Genomic DNA, 18,879 nt, shown 5'->3' on the forward strand with positions numbered 1-18,879 from the left:
ACATTTTGATCCCGGCCGTCCACCGTATGTGGCATAATTGATTGGCTAACTATTATCATGTGATTCGCCCACCCACTGTGCCAACATGGCGGCGCCCAGGTCCTAATTGGGGAAACGTGCACCTTGACTAATTCGATTTTCTGTGGCTACAACAGAAGGTGAAGAGGGGCTGGGTAGCACGGGGAGGGATCCGAACTCGGGGCGGGCCTGCACAAGGGCATCGGCTCCGCAGGGATCAGTCATCCCCAAAACGAGAGGATATCAGCTTACCAAGGCCGCATGGTCTTCCTCGTTCCTACCTTTTTTTGTACATGTGGGACACCCCCGGGCCAAGAATGCAGCTCTCTGACCCTCTCTATGCCCTTCCCCGCCCCCCGAACCAGGCTTAGCGGGCAGAGGCGCCAGCGGAAGCCTCATGCGAGGATCGTTCTGTGGCTAAGCCTCACACTGCGCTCCGCCCGCAGTGTCTGCAGAGCCCGGCTTATCAAGGGGCAGTCCCCAGGGTTGCCGAATCCAACAGCAATGGAGAACGCCACGGGACCCTGCGGAGAAGAGCGCCCACGTGAAGTCCAGGAGACGACAGTCACGGAAGGGGCTGCCAAAATCGTCTTTCCCAGCGCCAACGAGGTCTTTTATAACCCGGTGCAGGAATTCAATCGGGACCTGACGTGAGCAGGGGTCAGAGGTCAGCCTGGCAGCGGCGAGTGGGTCAATGTGGATGGCAGGGGCGGGGTATGAGTTGGTCCTCTGTCTCCCACCAGATGTGCTGTGATCACCGAGTTTGCTCGCATTCAGCTTGGGGCCAAAGGAATCCAGAGTGAGTTGGAGGTCCAGGCTCTTGATGGGTGGGGGTCACAGAAGGCTCTCTCCCTGCCTGGGCCCTTCCGTCCCCCAAATCCAGAGAGGCTTCATAGCAGGCCCAGGGTTCTACTCCTTCAGTCTTTCCCCAGGGACTTCAGGGAAGATATTTTGGGGAGGTTTCTCAGAGGGGACTTTTTTACCCTCTGACTTGTGCCTCTGGGTGGCTGCAGTCAAGGTGCCAGGAGAGAAGGACACACAAAAGGTAATCGTGGACTTGTCAGACCAAGAGGAGGAGAAGGTTGAACTGAAAGAGAGTGAAAACCTGGCCTCGGGAGACCAACATCGCACAGCCGCTGTGGGGGAGATCTGTGAGGTAGGGCCTGAGCATAGGATCTAGCAGCCCCGGAATTTAGTGGCAGACAGAGAGCTGCTGGACCGGGAGAGCTATAGAAGGTGGGTGGTAGGGGCTCCTTGGGTTAGAAGAGGATGGAGATGGAGATGTGAGGGAGGTTCCCTGCTTACTCCCAACAGGAAGGCTTTCGTGTGCTGGAAGGCCTGGCGGCTTCCGGCCTACGTTCCATTCGATTTGCCCTAGAGGTGCCTGGGCTCAGATCTGTGGTTGCAAACGATGCCTCTGCCCCAGCTGTGGATCTCATACGCCAGAATGTGCAGCTCAATGGCGTGGCCCACCTGGTACAGCCCAGCCAAGCAGATGCCCGGTAGGTTCTGGGCTCTGGAACAAGCCTGCATGGGGTTAAATTCTGGCTCTGTCTTGTTCTCACTCTATGACCTTGAGTGAGTGACTTAGCCTCTTTGAGCTCCAGTTTACTTGTCTGGCAACTGCGAAAACTAGTTTTACAGGGGTTACTGTGATGAGTAAGTAATAGATAATTATTGTATGATCCATACTCTGTGACAGAAATAGGTAGCATTCTGGTCTCTGTTTTAACTTCTTATTTTATTTTATTTTATTTTTTTGAGATGGAGTCTTGCTCTGTTGCCCAGGCTGGAGTGCAGTGGCATGATCACAGCTCACTGCAACCTCTGCCTCCAGAGTTCAAGCTGTTCTGCCTCAGCCTTCCAAGTAGCTGGGATTACAGGTGTGTACCACCATGCTCAGCCAATTTTATGTATCTTTAGTAGATACAAGGTTTCACCATGTTGGTCAAGCTGGTCTCGAACTCCTGACCTTAGGTGATCCACCTGCCTTGGCCTCCCAAAGTGCTGGGATTACAGGTGTGAGCTGTTGTGCCCAGCCTAGCCTGGTTTTTTAATGGCCCACAAGCCAAGAATTTTTTTAAGGTTTTTTTTTTTTTTTTAAGTGATGGGGTTTCACCATGTTGGCCCTGTGATCCGCCCACCTCAGCCTTCCAAAGTGCTGGGATTATAGGTGTGGGCCACTGCACCTGGCTTTTTTTTTTTTTTTTTTTTTCACATTTTTAAAGGTTAAAAAAGAAGAATATGCAGTAGGGACCATGACTCACAAAGCCTGAAATACCATCTAATCTTTTACAGAGAAAAAAGTTTTTTGTTTTCTTTTATTACTTTAAATAATACTATTATTTATTTATTTTTTTTTATAGAGATGGGGTTTCGCCATCTTGACCAGGCTGGTCTTGAACTCCTGACTTCGTGATCTACCCATCTCCGCCTCCCAAAGTGCTGGGATTACAGGCGTGAGCCACCGTGCCCAGTGAGAAAAAAGTTTTTACTTTTCTGACACTACTAGAATCCAAATAGTAATCATAGACAATGAAAAGTAATTAGTTGGACATGATGACTCATGCTTGTAATCTGAGCATTTTGAAAGGCCAAGACAGGAGGATTGCTTGAGAGGAGTTCAAGACCAACCTAGGCAACATAGTGAAACCCTGTTTCTTTTGTTGTTGTTGTTGTTGTTTTTCTTTTTAATTTTTTTGAAACCCCTGTTTCTAGAAAAATTTTAAAATGAGGCCAGATGCAGTGGCTCACGCCTGTAATCCCAGCACTTTGGGAGGCCGAGGCCAGTGGATTGCCTACAGTCAGAAGTTTGAGACCAGCCTGGCCAACATGGTGAAACCCTGTCTGTACTAAAAATAGAAACATTAGCTGGGAGTGGTGGCACGCGCCTGTAATCCTAGCTACTTGGGAGGCTGAAGTAGGAGAATTGCCTGAACCCAGGAGGTAGAAGTTGCAGTGAGCCGAGATTGTGCCATTGCACTCCAGCCCAGGTGACAGCAATACTCTATCTCCAAAAAAAAAAAATGTGTTAATGAGTCTATAAACTGCTTGAAATGGTGTCAGGCAGACATGTCTTGTATTGTTTTAGAAATGTGTAGACTGGAGTCCACGAGGTGCTTTTCCTAAGGAGGAAAATTGTGCAGTTTAATAAATGACCAAGGCTGGGCGCAGTGGCTCACGGCTGTCATCCCAGCACTTTGGAAGGCCGAGGCGGATGGGTCACTTGAGGTCAGGAGTTTGAGACCACTCTGGCCAACATGGTGAATCCCCGTCTCTACTAAAAATACAAAAATTAGCCTGGCGTGGTGGCTCACGCCTGTAGTCCAGCTACTTGGGAGGCTGAGGCATGAGAATTACTAGAACTGGGGAGGCGGAGGTTGCAGGGAGCCAAGATCACACCACTGCACTCCAGCCTGGGTGACAGAGCAGGACTCCAACTCAAAAATAAAATAAATAAATAAACAACCAAGCCAGGACTTGAACTTGAGAATCTGGCCCCGGGGTTCAGCCCCAAACCACTGCACTGTAGGGGTTAATATGTGCAGGGGACAGAGAAGTTACCTGGTGCAGGAGGCTGACGACCTGGCTCTCTTGCGCCCAGGATGCTGATGTACCAACACCAGAAGGTGTCGGAGAGGTTCGATGTCATCGATCTGGACCCCTATGGCAGCCCTGCCCGCTTCCTGGATGCAGCTGTGCAGGCCGTGAGTGAAGGAGGTGAGGCCCGGATGGTGCTGGGGTCTGGAGAAGGGCTTGGGGTGTTTGGAGGGTTCTCACTGCCCAGCCCCTCTCCACAGGGTTGCTGTGCGTGACCTGCACGGACATGGCGGTGCTGACGGGGAAGAGCAAGGAGACGTGCTATAGCAAGTACGGGGCCATGGCCCTCAAGACCCGGGCCTGCCATGAGATGGTGAGGGGCTCTCTGCCAGCCAATCAGGGAGATCTGGGGACAGGTGGTTGTCTGAGTCCCTTCCCAGTACACTTTCCCCCTCCTCAGACCTGCTCAGCATCCTCAAGGCAGCCAGGGCCAGATGAATCCCAGGCCGATAATGACAGGCATGTCTGCAACGCATGTAATTCCTAAGAGCTTGGGCTGATACCAGAGTCATTGGGGACAGTGGCTTTGGCCAGGAGAGGAGTGCGTGGTTACATTATTTTAGTTTTCTGGTTTTTTTTTTTGTTTGTTTGTTTGAGACAGAGTTTCGCTCTTGTTACCCAGGCTGAAGTGCAATGGCACGATCTCGGCTCACCGCAACCTCTGCCTCCTGGGTTCAGGCAATTCTCCTGCCTCAGCCTCCTGAGTAGCTGGGATTACAGGGACGCGCCACCATGCCCCGCTAATTTTTAGTATTTTTAGTAGAGACGGGGTTTCACCATGTTGACCAGGATGGTCTCGATCTCTTGACCTCGTGATCCACTCGCCTTGGCCTCCCAAAGTGCTGGGATTACAGGCTTGAGCCACCGCGCCTGGCCAGTTTTCTGTATTAAAACAACTTTTTGGCTAGGCAAGGTGGTTCACACCTATAATCCCAGCACTTTGGAAGGCCGAGGTGGGTGGATCACAAGGTTGGGAGTTTGAGACCAGCCTGAACCAACATGGTGAAACTCTGTCTCTACAAAAAGTACAAAAATTAGCTGAGTGTGGTGGCACACGCCTGTAATTCCAGCGACTCGAAGGCTGAGGCAGGAGAATCACTTGAACCGGGAGGCGGAGGCAGCGGTGTGCAAGATCGCACCACTGCACTCCAGCCTGGGATATAGAGCGAGACTCTGTTTCCAAATTATTTCTTTATTTTTATTTTTGAGACAGATTCACTCTTGTTGCCCAGGCTGGAGTGCAATGGCACAATCTCGGCTCACCACAACCTCTGCCTCCTGGGTTCAAGTGATTCTCCTGCCTCAGCCTCCCAAGTAGCTGGAATTACAGGCATGCGCCACCATGCCCAGCTAATCTTATATTTTTAGTAGAGACGGGATTTCTCCGTGTTGGTCAGGCTGGTCTCAACTCCCAACCTCAGGTGATCTGTCTGCCTCAGCCTCCCAAAGTGCTGGGATTACAGGTGTGAGCTACCACCTCTGGCCAAAAAAAAGTTAAAAAAAATTTTAAAGGTGGTTTTTCCAGGACTGGATTCAAATGTTAGCTTTGCTGGTGGCTCTGGGCAAGTCCGGAAAGTCACCTTTCCGGTCCTCGTTTTTTTGCATCTGTAAAATGGGCACAATGATGGTCTGAAGGTGGGCGTGGTGGCTCATGCCTGTAATCCCAGCACTTTGGGAGGCTAAGGCAGGCAGATACCTGAGGTCAGGAGTTTGAGACCAGCCTGGCCAACATGGCGAAACCCTGTCTGTACTAAAAATATAAAAATTAGCTGGGCATGGTAGTAGGCACCTGTAATTCTGGCTACTCAGGAGGCTGAGGCAGGAGAATCGCTTGGACCCAGGAGGTGTAGGTTGCAATAAGCCAAGATCACACCACTGTACTCCAGCCTGAGCAACAGAGGGAAACCCTGTCTCAAAAAATTAATAATGGTCTGACCCTGTTGAGTGGTCTGATCGGGATTCAAGAAGGCTAGAGGCCAGGTGCAGTGGCTCATGCCTGTAATCCTAGCACTTTAGGAGGCCAAGGTGGGAGGCTCACTGGAGGTTAGAAGCCTGGGCAACGCAGTGAGGATCTCATCTCTACAGAAAAAGACCCTAAAAATTAGCTAGGTGTGGTGGTGCATGCCTATGGACCCAGCTACTCTGGAGGCTGAGGCAGGAGCATCACTTGAGCCTAGGAGTTCAAGGTTATCGTGAGCTTTGATAGTGCCACTCTACTCTAGCCTGGGCCACAGAGGGCTCTTGTCCTTGTTCCTAAAGGGTCCTGTCATCAGGTCAGCCTGAGAAATGCTGTCTCCTTTCCCATATCAGAGTCTTGCACTGGCAGGAAGGCCCTGGTGGGATTTTTTTTTTTTTTTTTTTTTTTTTAAGACAGAGTTTTGCTCTTGTTGCCCAGGCTGTAGCACAATGGCGTGATCTTTGTATTTTTAGTAGAGACAGGTTTCTCCATGTTGGTCAGGCTGGTTGTGAACTCCTGACCTCAGGTCATCCATCCACCGCAGCCTCCCAAAGTGCTGGGATTACAGGCGTGAGCCACCACGCCAGCTCAGGCCCCAGCAGTTCTACAGCACCCAGTATCCCCACTTCCTGCCCACAGAGCCCTTGGGGACAGGAACGTGGGTCCTCAGCCCACAGTACACGCCACAGGGCACACTGATGATGCCGATCAGAACAGGTTGGCTCTGTGCTTTCCTCAGTGCCCCCAGCAGTGCCACAGAGAGACAGTGACTGTTGTGATTTTGCAGAGGAAACTGAGGCACAGGGGGGTGGTACTTACTTGTTGAGAGTCCCACAGCCAGGAATTTCAGGGGTAGGCTTGGAGCCCAGGGAGCTGACCTTGACCCTGTACTTGTGAGTACCACACAGGGCTCCTGGTGGGGTGGGTGAACAGTAAGGGGAGGCTGACACCCACCCTCTGCCCCCAGGCCCTGAGAATCGTCCTGCACAGCCTGGATCTCCATGCCAACTGCTACCAGCGCTTCGTGGTGCCGCTGCTCAGCATCAGTGCTGACTTCTATGTGCGTGTTTTTGTCCGTGTCTTCAGCAGCCCATCCAAGGTCAAGGCCTCAGCCAGGTCAGCTGGGGGTGAGGAGGGGTGGTGGATTGAGAGAGGAGATAGGCCAGGCGCGCTGGCTCACTCCTGTAATCCCAGCACTTTGGGAGGCCGAGGTGGGCAGATCATGAGATCAAGAGATCAAGACCATCCTGGCCAACATGGTGAAACCCCGTCCGTACTTAAAAAAAAGAAAAATACCAAAAATTAGCTGGGCATGGTGGTGTGCGCCTGTAGTCCCAGCTACTCGGGAGGCTGAGGCAGGAGAATCATTTGAACCTGGAAAGTGGAGGTTGCCAAGATCATGCCACTGCACTCCAGCCTGGCAACAGACCTAGACTCTGTCTCAAAAAAAAAAAAAAAAAGAGGAGTTGGGACCTTGGCCTGGGGGATCTGGGGCTTCTAAAGGGGACAGAGCCAGTCTGAGGGAGGCGTTGGGGTGCAGTGGCCATACTGGGAACTCATGGCCACTGGTACCCCCCACAGCAAGCAGGCGCTGGTATTCCAGTGTGTGGGCTGTGGGGCCTTCCACCTTCAGCGCCTTGCCAAAGTGTCAGGAGTTCCCGGCGACCGGTGAGCAGGGCGTTGCTGGGGAGGAAGGAGGAAAAGGGGAGTCCCAGGGTTTTCTCCCCTCCCCACCAGCCGCCCCTCTCTGTTCAGGGTTAAATTCTCTGCAGCCTGTGGTCCCCCCGTGACTCCCGAGTGTGAACACTGTGGGCAGCAACACCAGGTAGGGCTAGGCCAGGGGCGGCCAAGGAGTGAGAGGATTTCAGAAGTCGTGGTCCCTGCTCACCTGTCCCTGGTGCTCCCCAGCTTGGTGGCCCCATGTGGGCAGAGCCCATCCATGACCTGGATTTCGTGGGCCGAGTCCTGGAGGCTGTGAGCACTAACCCCAGCCGCTTCCACACCTCCGAGCGGATCCGAGGGGTTCTGAGCGTCATCACTGAGGTGAGGGCCGGGCTGTGATGGGGGAGGGGGTCTGCCTCTGCCCGCCCATCTCCACTCCTGGCCATCCTGTCCCCCATCACAGGAGCTCCCAGACGTGCCTCTGTACTACACCCTGGACCAGCTGAGCAGCACCATCCACTGCAACACGCCTAGCCTCCTGAAGTTTCGGTACGGGCCCCCGGGGCCCGGGAGAAGCCTGTCCGTGACCACAGGGCGGCCTGGAGCAAGTCCAAGGATTCACATGCATAGAATTTGTGGCAGGGTGGGGGGCACCCCATGGTGGCTCATGCCTGTAATCCCAGCAGTTTGGGAGGCTGAGGCAGAACACCTTGAGGCCAGGTGTTCAAGACCAACCTGGGCATCATAGTAAGGCCCTATCTCTAAAAAATAAAATAAATATATAGTCACACACACACACACACACTCACACACACACTCACACACACACACACACACACACACGCCTGGCATGGTGGTACATGCCTATAGTCCTAGCTACTCAGGAGGCTGAGGTGGGAGGATCATTTGGGCCAGGAGTTTGATGCTAAAGTGAGCTATGATCTTGCCATTCCAGCTTGCTGGGTGAGAGCATGAGAACCTGTCTCTTTAAAAAAAAAAAAAGGCCGAGCATGGTGGCTCACGCCTGTAATCCCAGCACTTTGGGAGGCCAAGGTGGGTAGATCACAAGGTCAAGAGATGGAGACCATCCTGGCCAACATGGTGAAACCCCGTCTCTACTAAAAATACAAAAATTAGCTGGGCGTGGTGGCATGCACCTGTGGTCCCAGCTACTCGGGAGGCTGAGACAGAAGAATCTCTTGAACCCAGGAGGCAGAGGTTGCAGTAAGCTGAGACTGCGCCACTGCACTCCAGCCTGGGTAACAGAGTGAGGCTCCATCTCAAAAAGAAAACAAGTAAAGAAATGAACTCTGTAGCCACGAGCCCTTGCTAAAGGTAGCCTGACTTACTCTGGGCATCTCAGGCTTTGGGGTTCAGGGTTCCAGCTTCTCCCTCACGATCCCTGCCATTCCCCAGGTCGGCCCTCCTCCACGCTGACTTCCGGGTCTCGCTCTCCCACACCTGTAAGAACGCTGTGAAGACAGATGCCCCTGCTTCTGCCCTCTGGGACATCATGCGCTGCTGGGTAAGGGCAGGGCTGACCGCATGCACGTGGGAGGGTAGGTGGTGGTCACCTGGAGGTCCCTCGGGCCCTAACCTCTGGCCTGTGCCCCAAGGAAAAGAAATATCCAGTGAAACGGGAGCGACTATCAGAGACCAGCCCAGCGTTCCGTATTCTCAGTGTGGAGCCCAGGTAGGGACAAGCACATGCATGAGGGGGTGGGGCTGCCCACAGGCACAGGAAGCACACATGCTTGCAGACAGCACAGACGCTGCCCCACACAGACTCGTGCCCATTCTGCAAGTGAGATTCAAAATCTGCTGACTGAGGCTGGGTGCAGTGGCTCACACCTGTAATCACAGCACTTTGGGAGGCCGAGGTGGGTGGATCACCTGAGGTCAGGAGTTCGAGATCAGCCTGGCCAACATGGTGAAGCCCATCTCTATTAGAAATACAAAAATTAGCCAGGTGTGGTGGCACATGCCTGTAATCCCAGCTACTCAGGAGGCTGAAACAGGAGAATCCCTTGAACCCTGGAGATGGAGGTTGCAGGGAGTTGAGGTCATTTCTCTGCACTCCAGCCTGGGCAACAAAGTGAGACTCCCTCTCAGAAATAATAAAAAATAAATAAAAATAAAAATAACAAAATCTGCTGACTTGGTTGGGTGCAGTGGCTTACACCTGTAATACCAGCCCTTTGGGAGGCCGAGGCAGGCAGATCACCTGCGGTCAGGAGTTCAAGACCAACCTGGCCAACATGGTGAAACCCTATCTCTACTAAAAATACACACACACACACACACACACACACACACACACACACACACACAATTACCTAGGCAAGGTGGCACGTGCCTGTAGTTCCAGCTACTTGGTAGGCTGAGGCAGGTGAATCGCTTGAACTGGCAGGCGGAATTTGCAGTGAGGCAAGATCGCACCATTGCACTCCAACCTGGGCAACAGAGTGAGACCTTATATCTTTGTTATTATTATTTTAGATGGAAGCTAACACCAGGCGCGGTGGTGTGTGCCTGTAGTCCCAGATACTCGGGAGGCTGAGGTGGGAGGATCACTTGAGTCCAGGAGTTCTGGGCTGTAGTGTGCTATGCCGATCGGGTGTCTGCACTAAGTTCGGCATCAATGTGGTACCTCCCGGGAGCAGGGGACCACCAGGTTGCCTAAGGAGGGGTGAACCAGCCCAGGTCAGAAACAGAGCAGGTCAAAACTCCGTGCTGATCAGTAGTGGGATCATGCCTGTGAGTAGCCAAATGTAACATAGCAAGACCCTGTCTCTGAAAAAAATTATTTTAAAATATATATATTTGGCCGGGCGCGGTGGCTCAAGCCTGTAATCCCAGCACTTTGGGAGGCCGAGGCGGGTGGATCACGAGGTCAAGAGATCGAGACCATCCTGGTCAGCAAGGTGAAACCCCGTCTCTACTAAAAATACAGAAAGTTAGCTGGGCATGGTGGTGCGTGCCTGTAATCCCAGCTACTCAGGAGGCTGAGACAGGAGAATTGCCTGAACCCAGGAGGCGGAGGTTGCGGTGAGCCGAGATCGCGCCATTGCACTCCAGCCTGGGTAACGAGAGCGAAACTCCGTCTCAAAAAAAAATAATAATAAAATAAAATAAAATATATATATTTTAAAAAAAGGGCCAGGCACGGTGGCTCACGCCTGTAATCCTAGCACTTTGAGAGGCTGAGGTGGGTGGATCACCTGAGGTCAGGAGTTCAAGACCAGCTTGGCCATCATGGTGAAACCCCATCTTAAAAAATAAATAAATAAAATAAAATATTTTTTAAAAAGATGGAGGCTCACTCTGTTGCCCAGGCTAGAGTGTAGGGGTATATTTTCCGCTCACTGCCACCTCTGTCTCCTGGGTTCAAGCAAGTCTCGTCCCTCAGCCTCCAGAGTAGCTGGGACTACAGGCTCCCGCCACCATGCCAAGCGAATTTTTTTTTTTTTTTTTGAGATGGAGTTTCGCTTTTGTTACCCAGGCTGGAGTGCAATGGCGCGATCTCGGCTCACCGCAACCTCCGCCTCCTGGGTTCAGACAATTCTCCTGCCTCAGCCTCCTGAGTAGCTGGGATTACAGGCACGCGCCACCATGCCCAGCTAATTTTTTGTATTTTTAGTAGAGACGGGGTTTCACCATGTTGACCAGGTTGGTCTCGATCTCTGAACCTCGTGATCCACCCACCTCGGCCTCCCAAAGTGCTGGGATTACAGGCTTGAGCCACCGCGCCCGGCCGAATTTTTGTATTTTTATTGGAGATGGTGTTTCACCATGTTGGCCAGGCTGGTCTTGAACTCCTGACCTCAGGTGATCTGCCTGTCTCGACCTCCCAGAGTGCTGGGATTATAGGCATGAACCACTGAGCCCGGTCAAGACCCGATGTCTTTAAAAAGACCAAAATGTTTAGTAGATGAATGAGAGTCCTGATGTGAGCAGACACCCGGTGCTGTGTGGTGCAGGCAGACAGGCCCCGTGGGCATTCGGTACACACTCGTGTGGCAGCTGCCTCCAGCCCCGACCCCCTACCCCTGCTTCCCCAGGCTGCAGGCCAACTTCACCATCCGGGAAGATGCCAACCCCAGTTCCCGCCAGCGAAGGCTCAAGCGCTTCCAGGTCAACCCAGAGGCCAACTGGGGTCCCCGGCGTCGTGCCCGGCCAGGGTGAGTGGTGGTAGGGTGGGGGTGGATCTTAGCCAGGGAAAGGAAGGGCAAAGGACAGATGGGGTCCCATCTACTCACCGCTTACACAGGGGCAAGGCAGCCGACGAAGCTGTGGAGGAGAGACACATGGTGCTTCGCAACAAGCGGAAGGAGCCACCCGAAAATGCAGCCCAGCGGGCTGCCTGGCTCAAGACAGTTCCTTGCAAGAGGTTTAAGGAGGTGAGATCCCTCCTCCCCTTTCCCGCTGCAGGACACATGAGTCTCTCCTCTTTGGGCAACTGGGAGAGAACTGGGGGAACTGGGACCAGGCAGGTGCTTGGGAGTGGTTTTTCCATTCCAGGAAAGGAACCCATCAGGGATCACTGAGCTCCGGGTCAGGGTTCACACCTACCATCTTCCCACCAGGGTACCTGTCAACGTGGAGACCAGTGCTGCTACTCCCATAGCCCCCGGGCACCAGGGATCTCAGCTGATGCTGTCCCTGACTGTCCAGAGACTTCTAACCAGAGCCCCCTGGGCCTCGGGCTGCCGCTGAGCCAGGCATAGACTGAACCAATAAAGAGATGTCACGTCACCTCTGGATTCCCTGTGGTTTGTGTATCGGTCCATACAGCTGCGTGACTAGGGGCCGTTCCTCTGGGGTCGTTCGCCCCTGCCTGACTGGAGCGTTGAGTCTGTATGGGAGGTAGGAGCTGACCATCTGCACAGTGGTCGGCCCAGCCCCTCTCCATCAGAGGTCACTGAGCCACCCCAGAGCCGGCGCCTGCGGTTCCCAAGGCGGCCACGAGGCGGCAGCCGTTTGCTCGCTCCCGCGGGGGTGCTGCCCCTCTTCCCCCTCCCACCTTCAGTGCGCTCTCGGCGGCCGCGGGCACGCACGCAGGCCAGCGCTCCTGCCCGGGAGCCCCCACTTACCCTCGCGCTGCTGCCTCCTCGCCGCCTGGTTTCTTCGGCCCAGCTCTCCAGGGGCCGCAGTGGCGGAAGCTGGACCGGAACCAGGCGCCCTGTGCATCCGCTCCAGACCAGGTGCTTCCTGCCCTGAGGCCCCAGGGGGGCGTGCACACAGTGAAGGACCTCGCCTGCTGCTGCCCAGACACCCAGTGAGGGGGAGCTGCATCCCTCCCTGTCCCCCAGAGCGGGGTTTAGTAACGTTAACGAAGAGGCTTGGGGCAGGGATCCTGCCCAGGATCCTCTCTGGCTCCTGCTCCCTTCATCCCCATCTGTAATGAGGCTAATCTTAGGACCCTCCTTGTAGGAATATTGGAGTTAGTTTCAGAGTTTAAACTTTTTTTTTTTTTTTTTTGAGACAAGATCTAGGTGTATGGCCCAGGCTGGTGTGCAGTGAGTGGCACGATCTTGGCTCACTGCAATCGCCACCTCCCAGGCTCAGGCCATCCTCCCACCTCAGCCTCCAGAGTAGCCGGGACTACAGGCATGCACCACCACAACCAACTACTTACTGTATTTTTTGTAGAGATGGGGTTTCACCATGTTGCCCAGGCTGGTCTCAAACTCATGAGCCCGAGTTGATCTGCCAACCTCAGACTCCCAAAGTGCTGGGATGACAGGTATGAGCCATCACACCCAGCCTTTACTGCATAAAACTTTAGTTTTTGCTTTTTTTTTTTTTTTTTTTTTTTTAAGACTCAGTCTTGCTCTTGTCTGCAATGCTGGAGTGCAATGGCGCAATCTTGGCTCACCGCAACCTCCACCTCCCAGGTTCAAGTGATTCTCCTGCATTAGCCTCCTGAGTAGCTGTGATTACAGGCACCTGCCACCACGCCCAGCCAATTTTTCTTTCTTTTTTTTTTTTTTTTTTTGAGACGGAGTTTCGCCCTTGTTACCCAGGCTGGAGTGCAATGGCGCGATCTCGGCTCACCGCAACCTCCGCCTCCTGGGCTCAGGCAATTCTCCTGCCTCAGCCTCCTGAGTAGCTGGGATTACAGGCACGTGCCACCATGCCCAGCTAATTTTTTGCACTTTTAGTAGAGACGGGGTTTCACCATGTTGACCAGGATGGTCTCGATCTCTCGACCTCGTGATCCACCCGCCTCGGCCTCCCAAAGTGCTGGGATTACAGGCTTGAGCCACCGCGCCCGGCAATTTTTCTATTTTTAGTAGAGACAGGGTTTCACCATGTTGGCCAGGCTGGTCTTGAGCTCCTGACCTCAGGTAATCTGCCCACCTCAACCTCCCAAAGTGCTGGGATTACAGGCATGAGCCACTTCGCCCAGCCAGTTCCTGCTTCTTTGGAAGGAGGCAATGGAGGTGTCGATTGTGGGGTCCTGGGCTCCTCCCCATTCCTGGGAGGGTGGTGGTAGCCCTGGTGCTGGGTGCCTGTCTGGGGGCTTCTCCAGTCACCCAGATACACACACGGGCCAAAGCATGAGCGACAAGTGTGTGGCAGCAGTCCCGTGGCTGCTGCAGCCTGGCTGTGCCCAGGGCCTCTCCCTTTCGAAGGCTCCAGCGGGACCTTGAGGTTGACACCAAGCCAGGATACCCGCCCCCTATGAAGTGGCCGGGTGCCGTGGGGTGAGGGCCAGGGATGACCAAGTTGGAGTTACATGATCCTGTGGCCAAGAGGCCTAGAATGGTGGGGACCTGTCGGGTATCTACTGGGTCACACTAGCCCTGGTGTGTGTGGAAATCCGACTTCCCCATCCCAGCCCTGACAGTGTGGCACTTCCTCTCACCCTCCTGGGCTGGAAACGTGTGGATACTGTGCTGAGGGCTGAGAACACCTGCCCGGGCTGGACACCCAAGGCCAGACTGTTAGAACTGTCTCCCTTTGGGTGCCTCAATCCTGGGTAGGGGTGGTGGAGAGGCAGGAAGGGCCTCTGTAAAAAGAGGAACCAGGCTGGGTGAGGAGAGGAGAAGGTGGGGCCCCAGGGTCACGCGGCCCCAACGGGCGGAAAGGGCTCTCCCTCACCCCCATCAGCACAGACACCCAGGCAGGGGGTGTTCCAAGCCAGAGAGTAGACTCAGACAACGTAAGAGGAGGCTGCTTACCTGCCTCGGTTTACCACCCTACGTGCATCCAGGCACCTTCCTCCCAGGCTGCCCTTGGGCTGGGGTCCCCAGAGGCTCAGGGTCCCTCCAGTGCCTGGGGGAGCGGAAGACAAGGGGTCTTGAGGGGTGGCGGGCCGAGTCCTGACAGCGCCAGCTGGGGGCGGGGCCGGGAGGGCCGAGCTGCGAGGTCCCCGCCCGCTGGTTTCCTCCGGGGTCAGCCCGGCTCCTTATCAGGCGCGGCCAGGCAGCCAGGCCCTTATCTGCGCTGGGCCAGCATCCTCCGGCCGCTGCGCTGCCAGGGGTGAGAGGGAGGAAACCGGGCCGCCGGGGGCGGGGAGAGGGCGGTCCGGCCAGGAGCTGCTCACTTTCCCTGGGGGGGACCTACGCGGAGACCTCAACCATCCTGGCCCTCCGAGGCCCACGAGGAGGCGCGGCCCAACGCCCGGGCCTGGAGCGTTGAGGCCGGACCCAAGCGGGACAGCAGAGCCTGGCCTGACGCTGGAAACCACATCCTGGCCCAGACTGCCAGCCCTGACGAGACAGAGCCAGGGTGCTCACCAGGCTACGGAAACAGTGCTGGGGTAAGAGGGGAGTGGGCCTGAAGGTGGAGGAACCTGGGCCTGCGACCCAGCCTGCATTACTTTGTTCATTCATTCATTCATTCATTCATTCATTCATCAGCAGGGACCCACTTGTGAGGGGCCAGGCCTGCTTCCGCAGGGCCTAGCTGAGGAAGACAGGGCAGAGGGGCCAAGAGTCTCACACATTGCTGGGACATCCTGGACTCTGGAACCAAGAGCCAACAGGGATGTCAAAACAGCGTGCAAAAGTGAATGGTAGGACATGGTGGTGCATGCCTGTAATCTCAGCACTTTCAGAGGCTGAGGTGGGAGGATCACTTGAGTCCAAGAGTTCCAGACCACCCTGGACAACCTGTCTCTACAAAAAAATAACAATTTTTTTTTTTTTAAATTAGCTGGGCATGGTGGCACATGCCTGTACTCTCAGCTACTCAGGAGGCTGAAACAGGAGGATAGCTTGAGCCCAGGAATTTGAGGCTGCAGTGAACTATGATTGTACCACTGAACTCCAGCCTGGGCAACAGAGGGAGAACCTGTCTCTAAAAAATAAACAAAAGGCTGGGTGCAGAGCCTCATGCCTGTAATTCCAGCACTTTGGGAGGCTGAAGCAGACAGATCACCTGAGGTTGGGAGTTCGAGACCAGCTTGGCGAACATGGAGAAACCCCGTCTGTACTAAAAATACAAAATTAGCCGGGTCTGGTGGCACATATCTGTAGTCCCAGCTACACGGGAGGCTGAGGCAGGAGAATCGCTTGAACCTGGGAGGTGGAGGTTGCGGTGAGCCAAGATCGCGCCATTGCACTCCAGCCTGGGAAACAAGAGTGAAACTCCATCTCAAAAAAACAAAAAAAGTGTGGAAGCTGATGGGGGTGGGGGCTTCCAAGCCAGAGGGAGGGTTGGGGCATGACTGAACTGGATTGGGCAGTGGAGTCAGTGTTTGGGGGTCTAGGCTCAGCATTTGAGGTCGTAGTGTCAGTAGTGGGGTCACAGGGCTGCTATGGGGGACATTTGTGGTAGACGTGGCAGCTCACTAGAGCAATTATTGAGTACTTTTAGGGACAGCAATGGGAAGAACCGCATGGTCATTCCTGAGGTGCAGAAGTCAGCCTGGGTGGGGGCGAAGGGGGTATCCGTGAAGGGTCAGAGCCCATCTTGGAGGGATTCCAAGGTCACATGGCATCAATGTGTCAATGAGGAGTCTCTGGATTGGATCTTTCGATCTGAGGGCAACAGGGTTAATCTTGGGGTTTTTGGGGATCCCAGGATCAGTTAGAGGCTCCCTGTCTTGTAGGGAGGGAACTGTGGAAGAAGGAATATTTGCTCAGAGGCTGGGCAACAGCACCCCTCCTGGGTCACAAAGAGCCCAGAGACAGTGCCCTGCCTGTTACCTCAGTGGGTGCCTCCTACTCTAACATAGGACTCCTTCCCATGTCCTGGAAGTTTCTGGGCCTGCCCTCCACCCCCCACTTCCACCACCATCTGCCTTTGCTACTGAAACCCCTCTCCTCCTCCTATTCCCCTCCCCCTCCCTCCTTCCCATTTGAGGGCTTTCTTGGGCTAAGCAGGTGGGAGCAGGGCACCTGGTCCTCCTCCCCACTGGCTGCCTTCTTTCCCACAGGTCAGTACCCCCACGTCGGGGTCCATGTGCCCGCCTCAGGCACAGGCAGAGGTGGGCCCCACCATGACTGAGAAGGCAGAGATGGTGTGTGCCCCCAGCCCAGCGCCCGCCCCACCCCCTAAGCCTGCCTCGCCTGGGTCCCCGAAGGCAGAGGAGGTGGGCCACGGAGGAGGCTCCTCCCCACCCAGGCTGCCACCTGGTGTGCCGGTGATCAGCCTGGGCCACAGCAGGCCCCCGGGGGCAGCCATGCCCACCACAGAGCTGGGCACCCTGCGGCCCCCACTGCTGCAACTCTCCACCCTGGGACCTGCCCCACCCACTTTGGCCCTGCACTACCACCCTCACCCCTTCCTCAACAGGTCAGTGGGGAGCTGGGGTGGGGGTGGGGTGAGAACTGGGGGCGAGGGTCCTTGCCCACGAGGCATTAGTGACCCACGACCCCTTACAGTGTCTACATTGGGCCAGCAGGACCTTTTAGCATCTTCCCTAGCAGCCGGCTGAAGCGAAGACCAAGCCACTGTGAGCTGGACCTGGCTGAGGGTGAGTGTGGGTTTGTGTGTATGTGTGCACTTGTGTGTGCATGGAACGCTGGCCGTCTCTCTGTGGGTCTCATGTCTGTCCTCTACTCTACCTCAGGGAGAGATGCTTTCAGCACACACAGAGAACAGCCCACACGGGTTCTACCCATGTGCAAAACCGCAGTTCAATAGCCAGCCCCACACAACCGCCGCCACCCAACAGGCCAAGCCTCGTAGCTGCAGTCACGGCAAAACAGCATGCCACACCAGGGCATGGGAGCCACAAAATGACAGCTCCACTGGAATGCACAGCCACGCAAAAGACAGCCACAAGACCACAGCCATGCAAGACCCAGCCTCAGGACCACAACCACTTAGGATCATGGCCACACGAGAGTCAGCCACACAACCACAGCCACTCATGAAACAGCCACCTGGCAACATCACACATAACCACAGCCATAACAAGAGCTGCACACAAGCCACATGAGACACAGGACAGAGATAGTCACAATGAGAGAACCTCTCAGACCCATGAGTACACCCAGCCAGCCACACATGGCCACATTCAGAATGAGGGCCGCAGGGACAGCTTCCCAGACCAAACAGCCACAAAGAAATCTTTCCTTAGGGAATCTCAGCCATTGACAGAAAGTTGCCCAGAGTCACAGATGGAGCAGGCCCCTGTTGTCCGTAGCCTGGGTCTGTGATGATCACTGTGTGGGTCGCTCTTGGGAGGGTTGGGGAGAGCTACCCATGGACTCCTTGGGTGGAGAAAGCCCCAGCCCGTGGCCCGGGTTTAAGTTCCCACGAGGGTGCTAAGTGCCTGGCGGGAGGGCAGGAGGGGCCGCCCTTTGGGCCTTGGCGCCAACCCGGCCCTCCTTGTCCACAGGGCACCAGCCCCAGAAGGTGGCCCGGCGCGTGTTCACCAACAGCCGGGAGCGCTGGCGGCAGCAGAACGTTAACGGCGCCTTCGCCGAGCTGAGGAAGCTGCTGCCGACGCACCCGCCCGACCGGAAGCTGAGCAAGAACGAGGTGCTCCGCCTCGCCATGAAGTACATCGGCTTCCTGGTGCGGCTGCTGCGCGACCAAGCAGCAGCTCTGGCCGCAGGCCCCACCCCGCCCGGGCCCCGCAAACGGCCAGTGCACCGGCTCCCGGACGACGGCGCCCGCCGGGGATCTGGACGCAGGGCCGAGGCGGCAGCACGCTCACAGCCCCCGCCCCCAGCCGGCCCCGACGGCAGCCCCGGTGGGGCAGCACGGCCCATCAAGATGGAGCAAGCCGCGTTGAGCCCAGAGGTGCGGTGACCCCACGCGGCTGCGCCTCTGAGCCGGAGGGCACCAGGGACTCGGCCCAGGGCCGTCGAGGGAAGGGCAGAGGATGTGCTGCGCGTGCTCGGGAGCGAACTCCCCCGGAGAAGGACCAGTGAAGACGTCAGGGGCAAGGTCTGGGGGTCCGGAAGGGTGATCATGCCCCCCAGGGGATCCGCAGACCCGTAAAAAATTACCCACCACCCTCTGGAAGTGGCCTTGCCCGGGTCCCCTACCCAGGGGCGAGGTCGGCAAACAAACATGGCAGAGCAGTCATAGGATCCAAGTGGTGCCTCATTTTCTTCCGGGGTGGGGTCGCGGGAGCGGGGGAAGCCAGGAGGGGCTGGGGAGCCTTCGCTTTTCTCACTGTCGGCCCCTCCTGGAGACCCAGGGACAGACGCTCGTCGACGGTGTCTGCTGAGCTC

At 55.5% G+C, this 18,879-nt stretch overlaps 2 protein-coding genes across 6 annotated transcripts; both read left to right on the forward strand.

Moving 5' to 3' along the window:
• The first annotated feature begins 47 nt into the window (after nt 1-47).
• On the forward strand, nt 48-11,992 carry TRMT1 (tRNA methyltransferase 1). Of its 3 annotated transcripts, none has more exons than XM_010329455.2 (17): nt 48-158; nt 384-668; nt 762-817; nt 1,032-1,174; nt 1,333-1,520; nt 3,623-3,738; nt 3,819-3,931; nt 6,543-6,691; nt 7,157-7,243; nt 7,331-7,400; nt 7,484-7,618; nt 7,701-7,786; nt 8,654-8,762; nt 8,854-8,930; nt 11,299-11,418; nt 11,508-11,637; nt 11,824-11,992. In XM_010329455.2, the coding sequence occupies exons 2-17, from the start codon at nt 523-525 to the stop codon at nt 11,962-11,964; spliced, it is 1,866 nt and encodes a 621-aa protein (XP_010327757.1). In that variant the 5' UTR covers nt 48-158; nt 384-522; the 3' UTR covers nt 11,965-11,992. The 3 variants fall into 3 exon arrangements, with proteins under 3 accessions (XP_010327757.1, XP_010327758.1, XP_074240653.1); XM_010329456.2 differs by having other exon boundaries at nt 51-158; nt 465-668; XM_074384552.1 differs by lacking the exons at nt 48-158; nt 384-668; nt 762-817 and having other exon boundaries at nt 1,084-1,174; nt 1,397-1,520.
• Nucleotides 11,993-14,206: 2,214 nt separating this feature from the next.
• LYL1 (LYL1 basic helix-loop-helix family member) lies at nt 14,207-18,735 on the forward strand. Of its 3 annotated transcripts, none has more exons than XM_010329457.2 (5): nt 14,916-15,005; nt 15,106-15,260; nt 16,626-16,984; nt 17,074-17,165; nt 18,036-18,735. In XM_010329457.2, the coding sequence occupies exons 2-5, from the start codon at nt 15,258-15,260 to the stop codon at nt 18,449-18,451; spliced, it is 870 nt and encodes a 289-aa protein (XP_010327759.1). In that variant the 5' UTR covers nt 14,916-15,005; nt 15,106-15,257; the 3' UTR covers nt 18,452-18,735. The 3 variants fall into 3 exon arrangements, with proteins under 3 accessions (XP_003941767.1, XP_010327759.1, XP_010327760.1); XM_010329458.2 differs by having other exon boundaries at nt 14,919-15,005; nt 15,109-15,260; XM_003941718.4 differs by lacking the exon at nt 15,106-15,260 and having other exon boundaries at nt 14,207-15,005.
• The last annotated feature ends 144 nt before the right edge of the window (nt 18,736-18,879 follow it).

Source organism: Saimiri boliviensis, chromosome 14, assembly GCF_048565385.1.
Source record: "Saimiri boliviensis isolate mSaiBol1 chromosome 14, mSaiBol1.pri, whole genome shotgun sequence".
NCBI lineage: Eukaryota > Metazoa > Chordata > Mammalia > Primates > Cebidae > Saimiri > Saimiri boliviensis.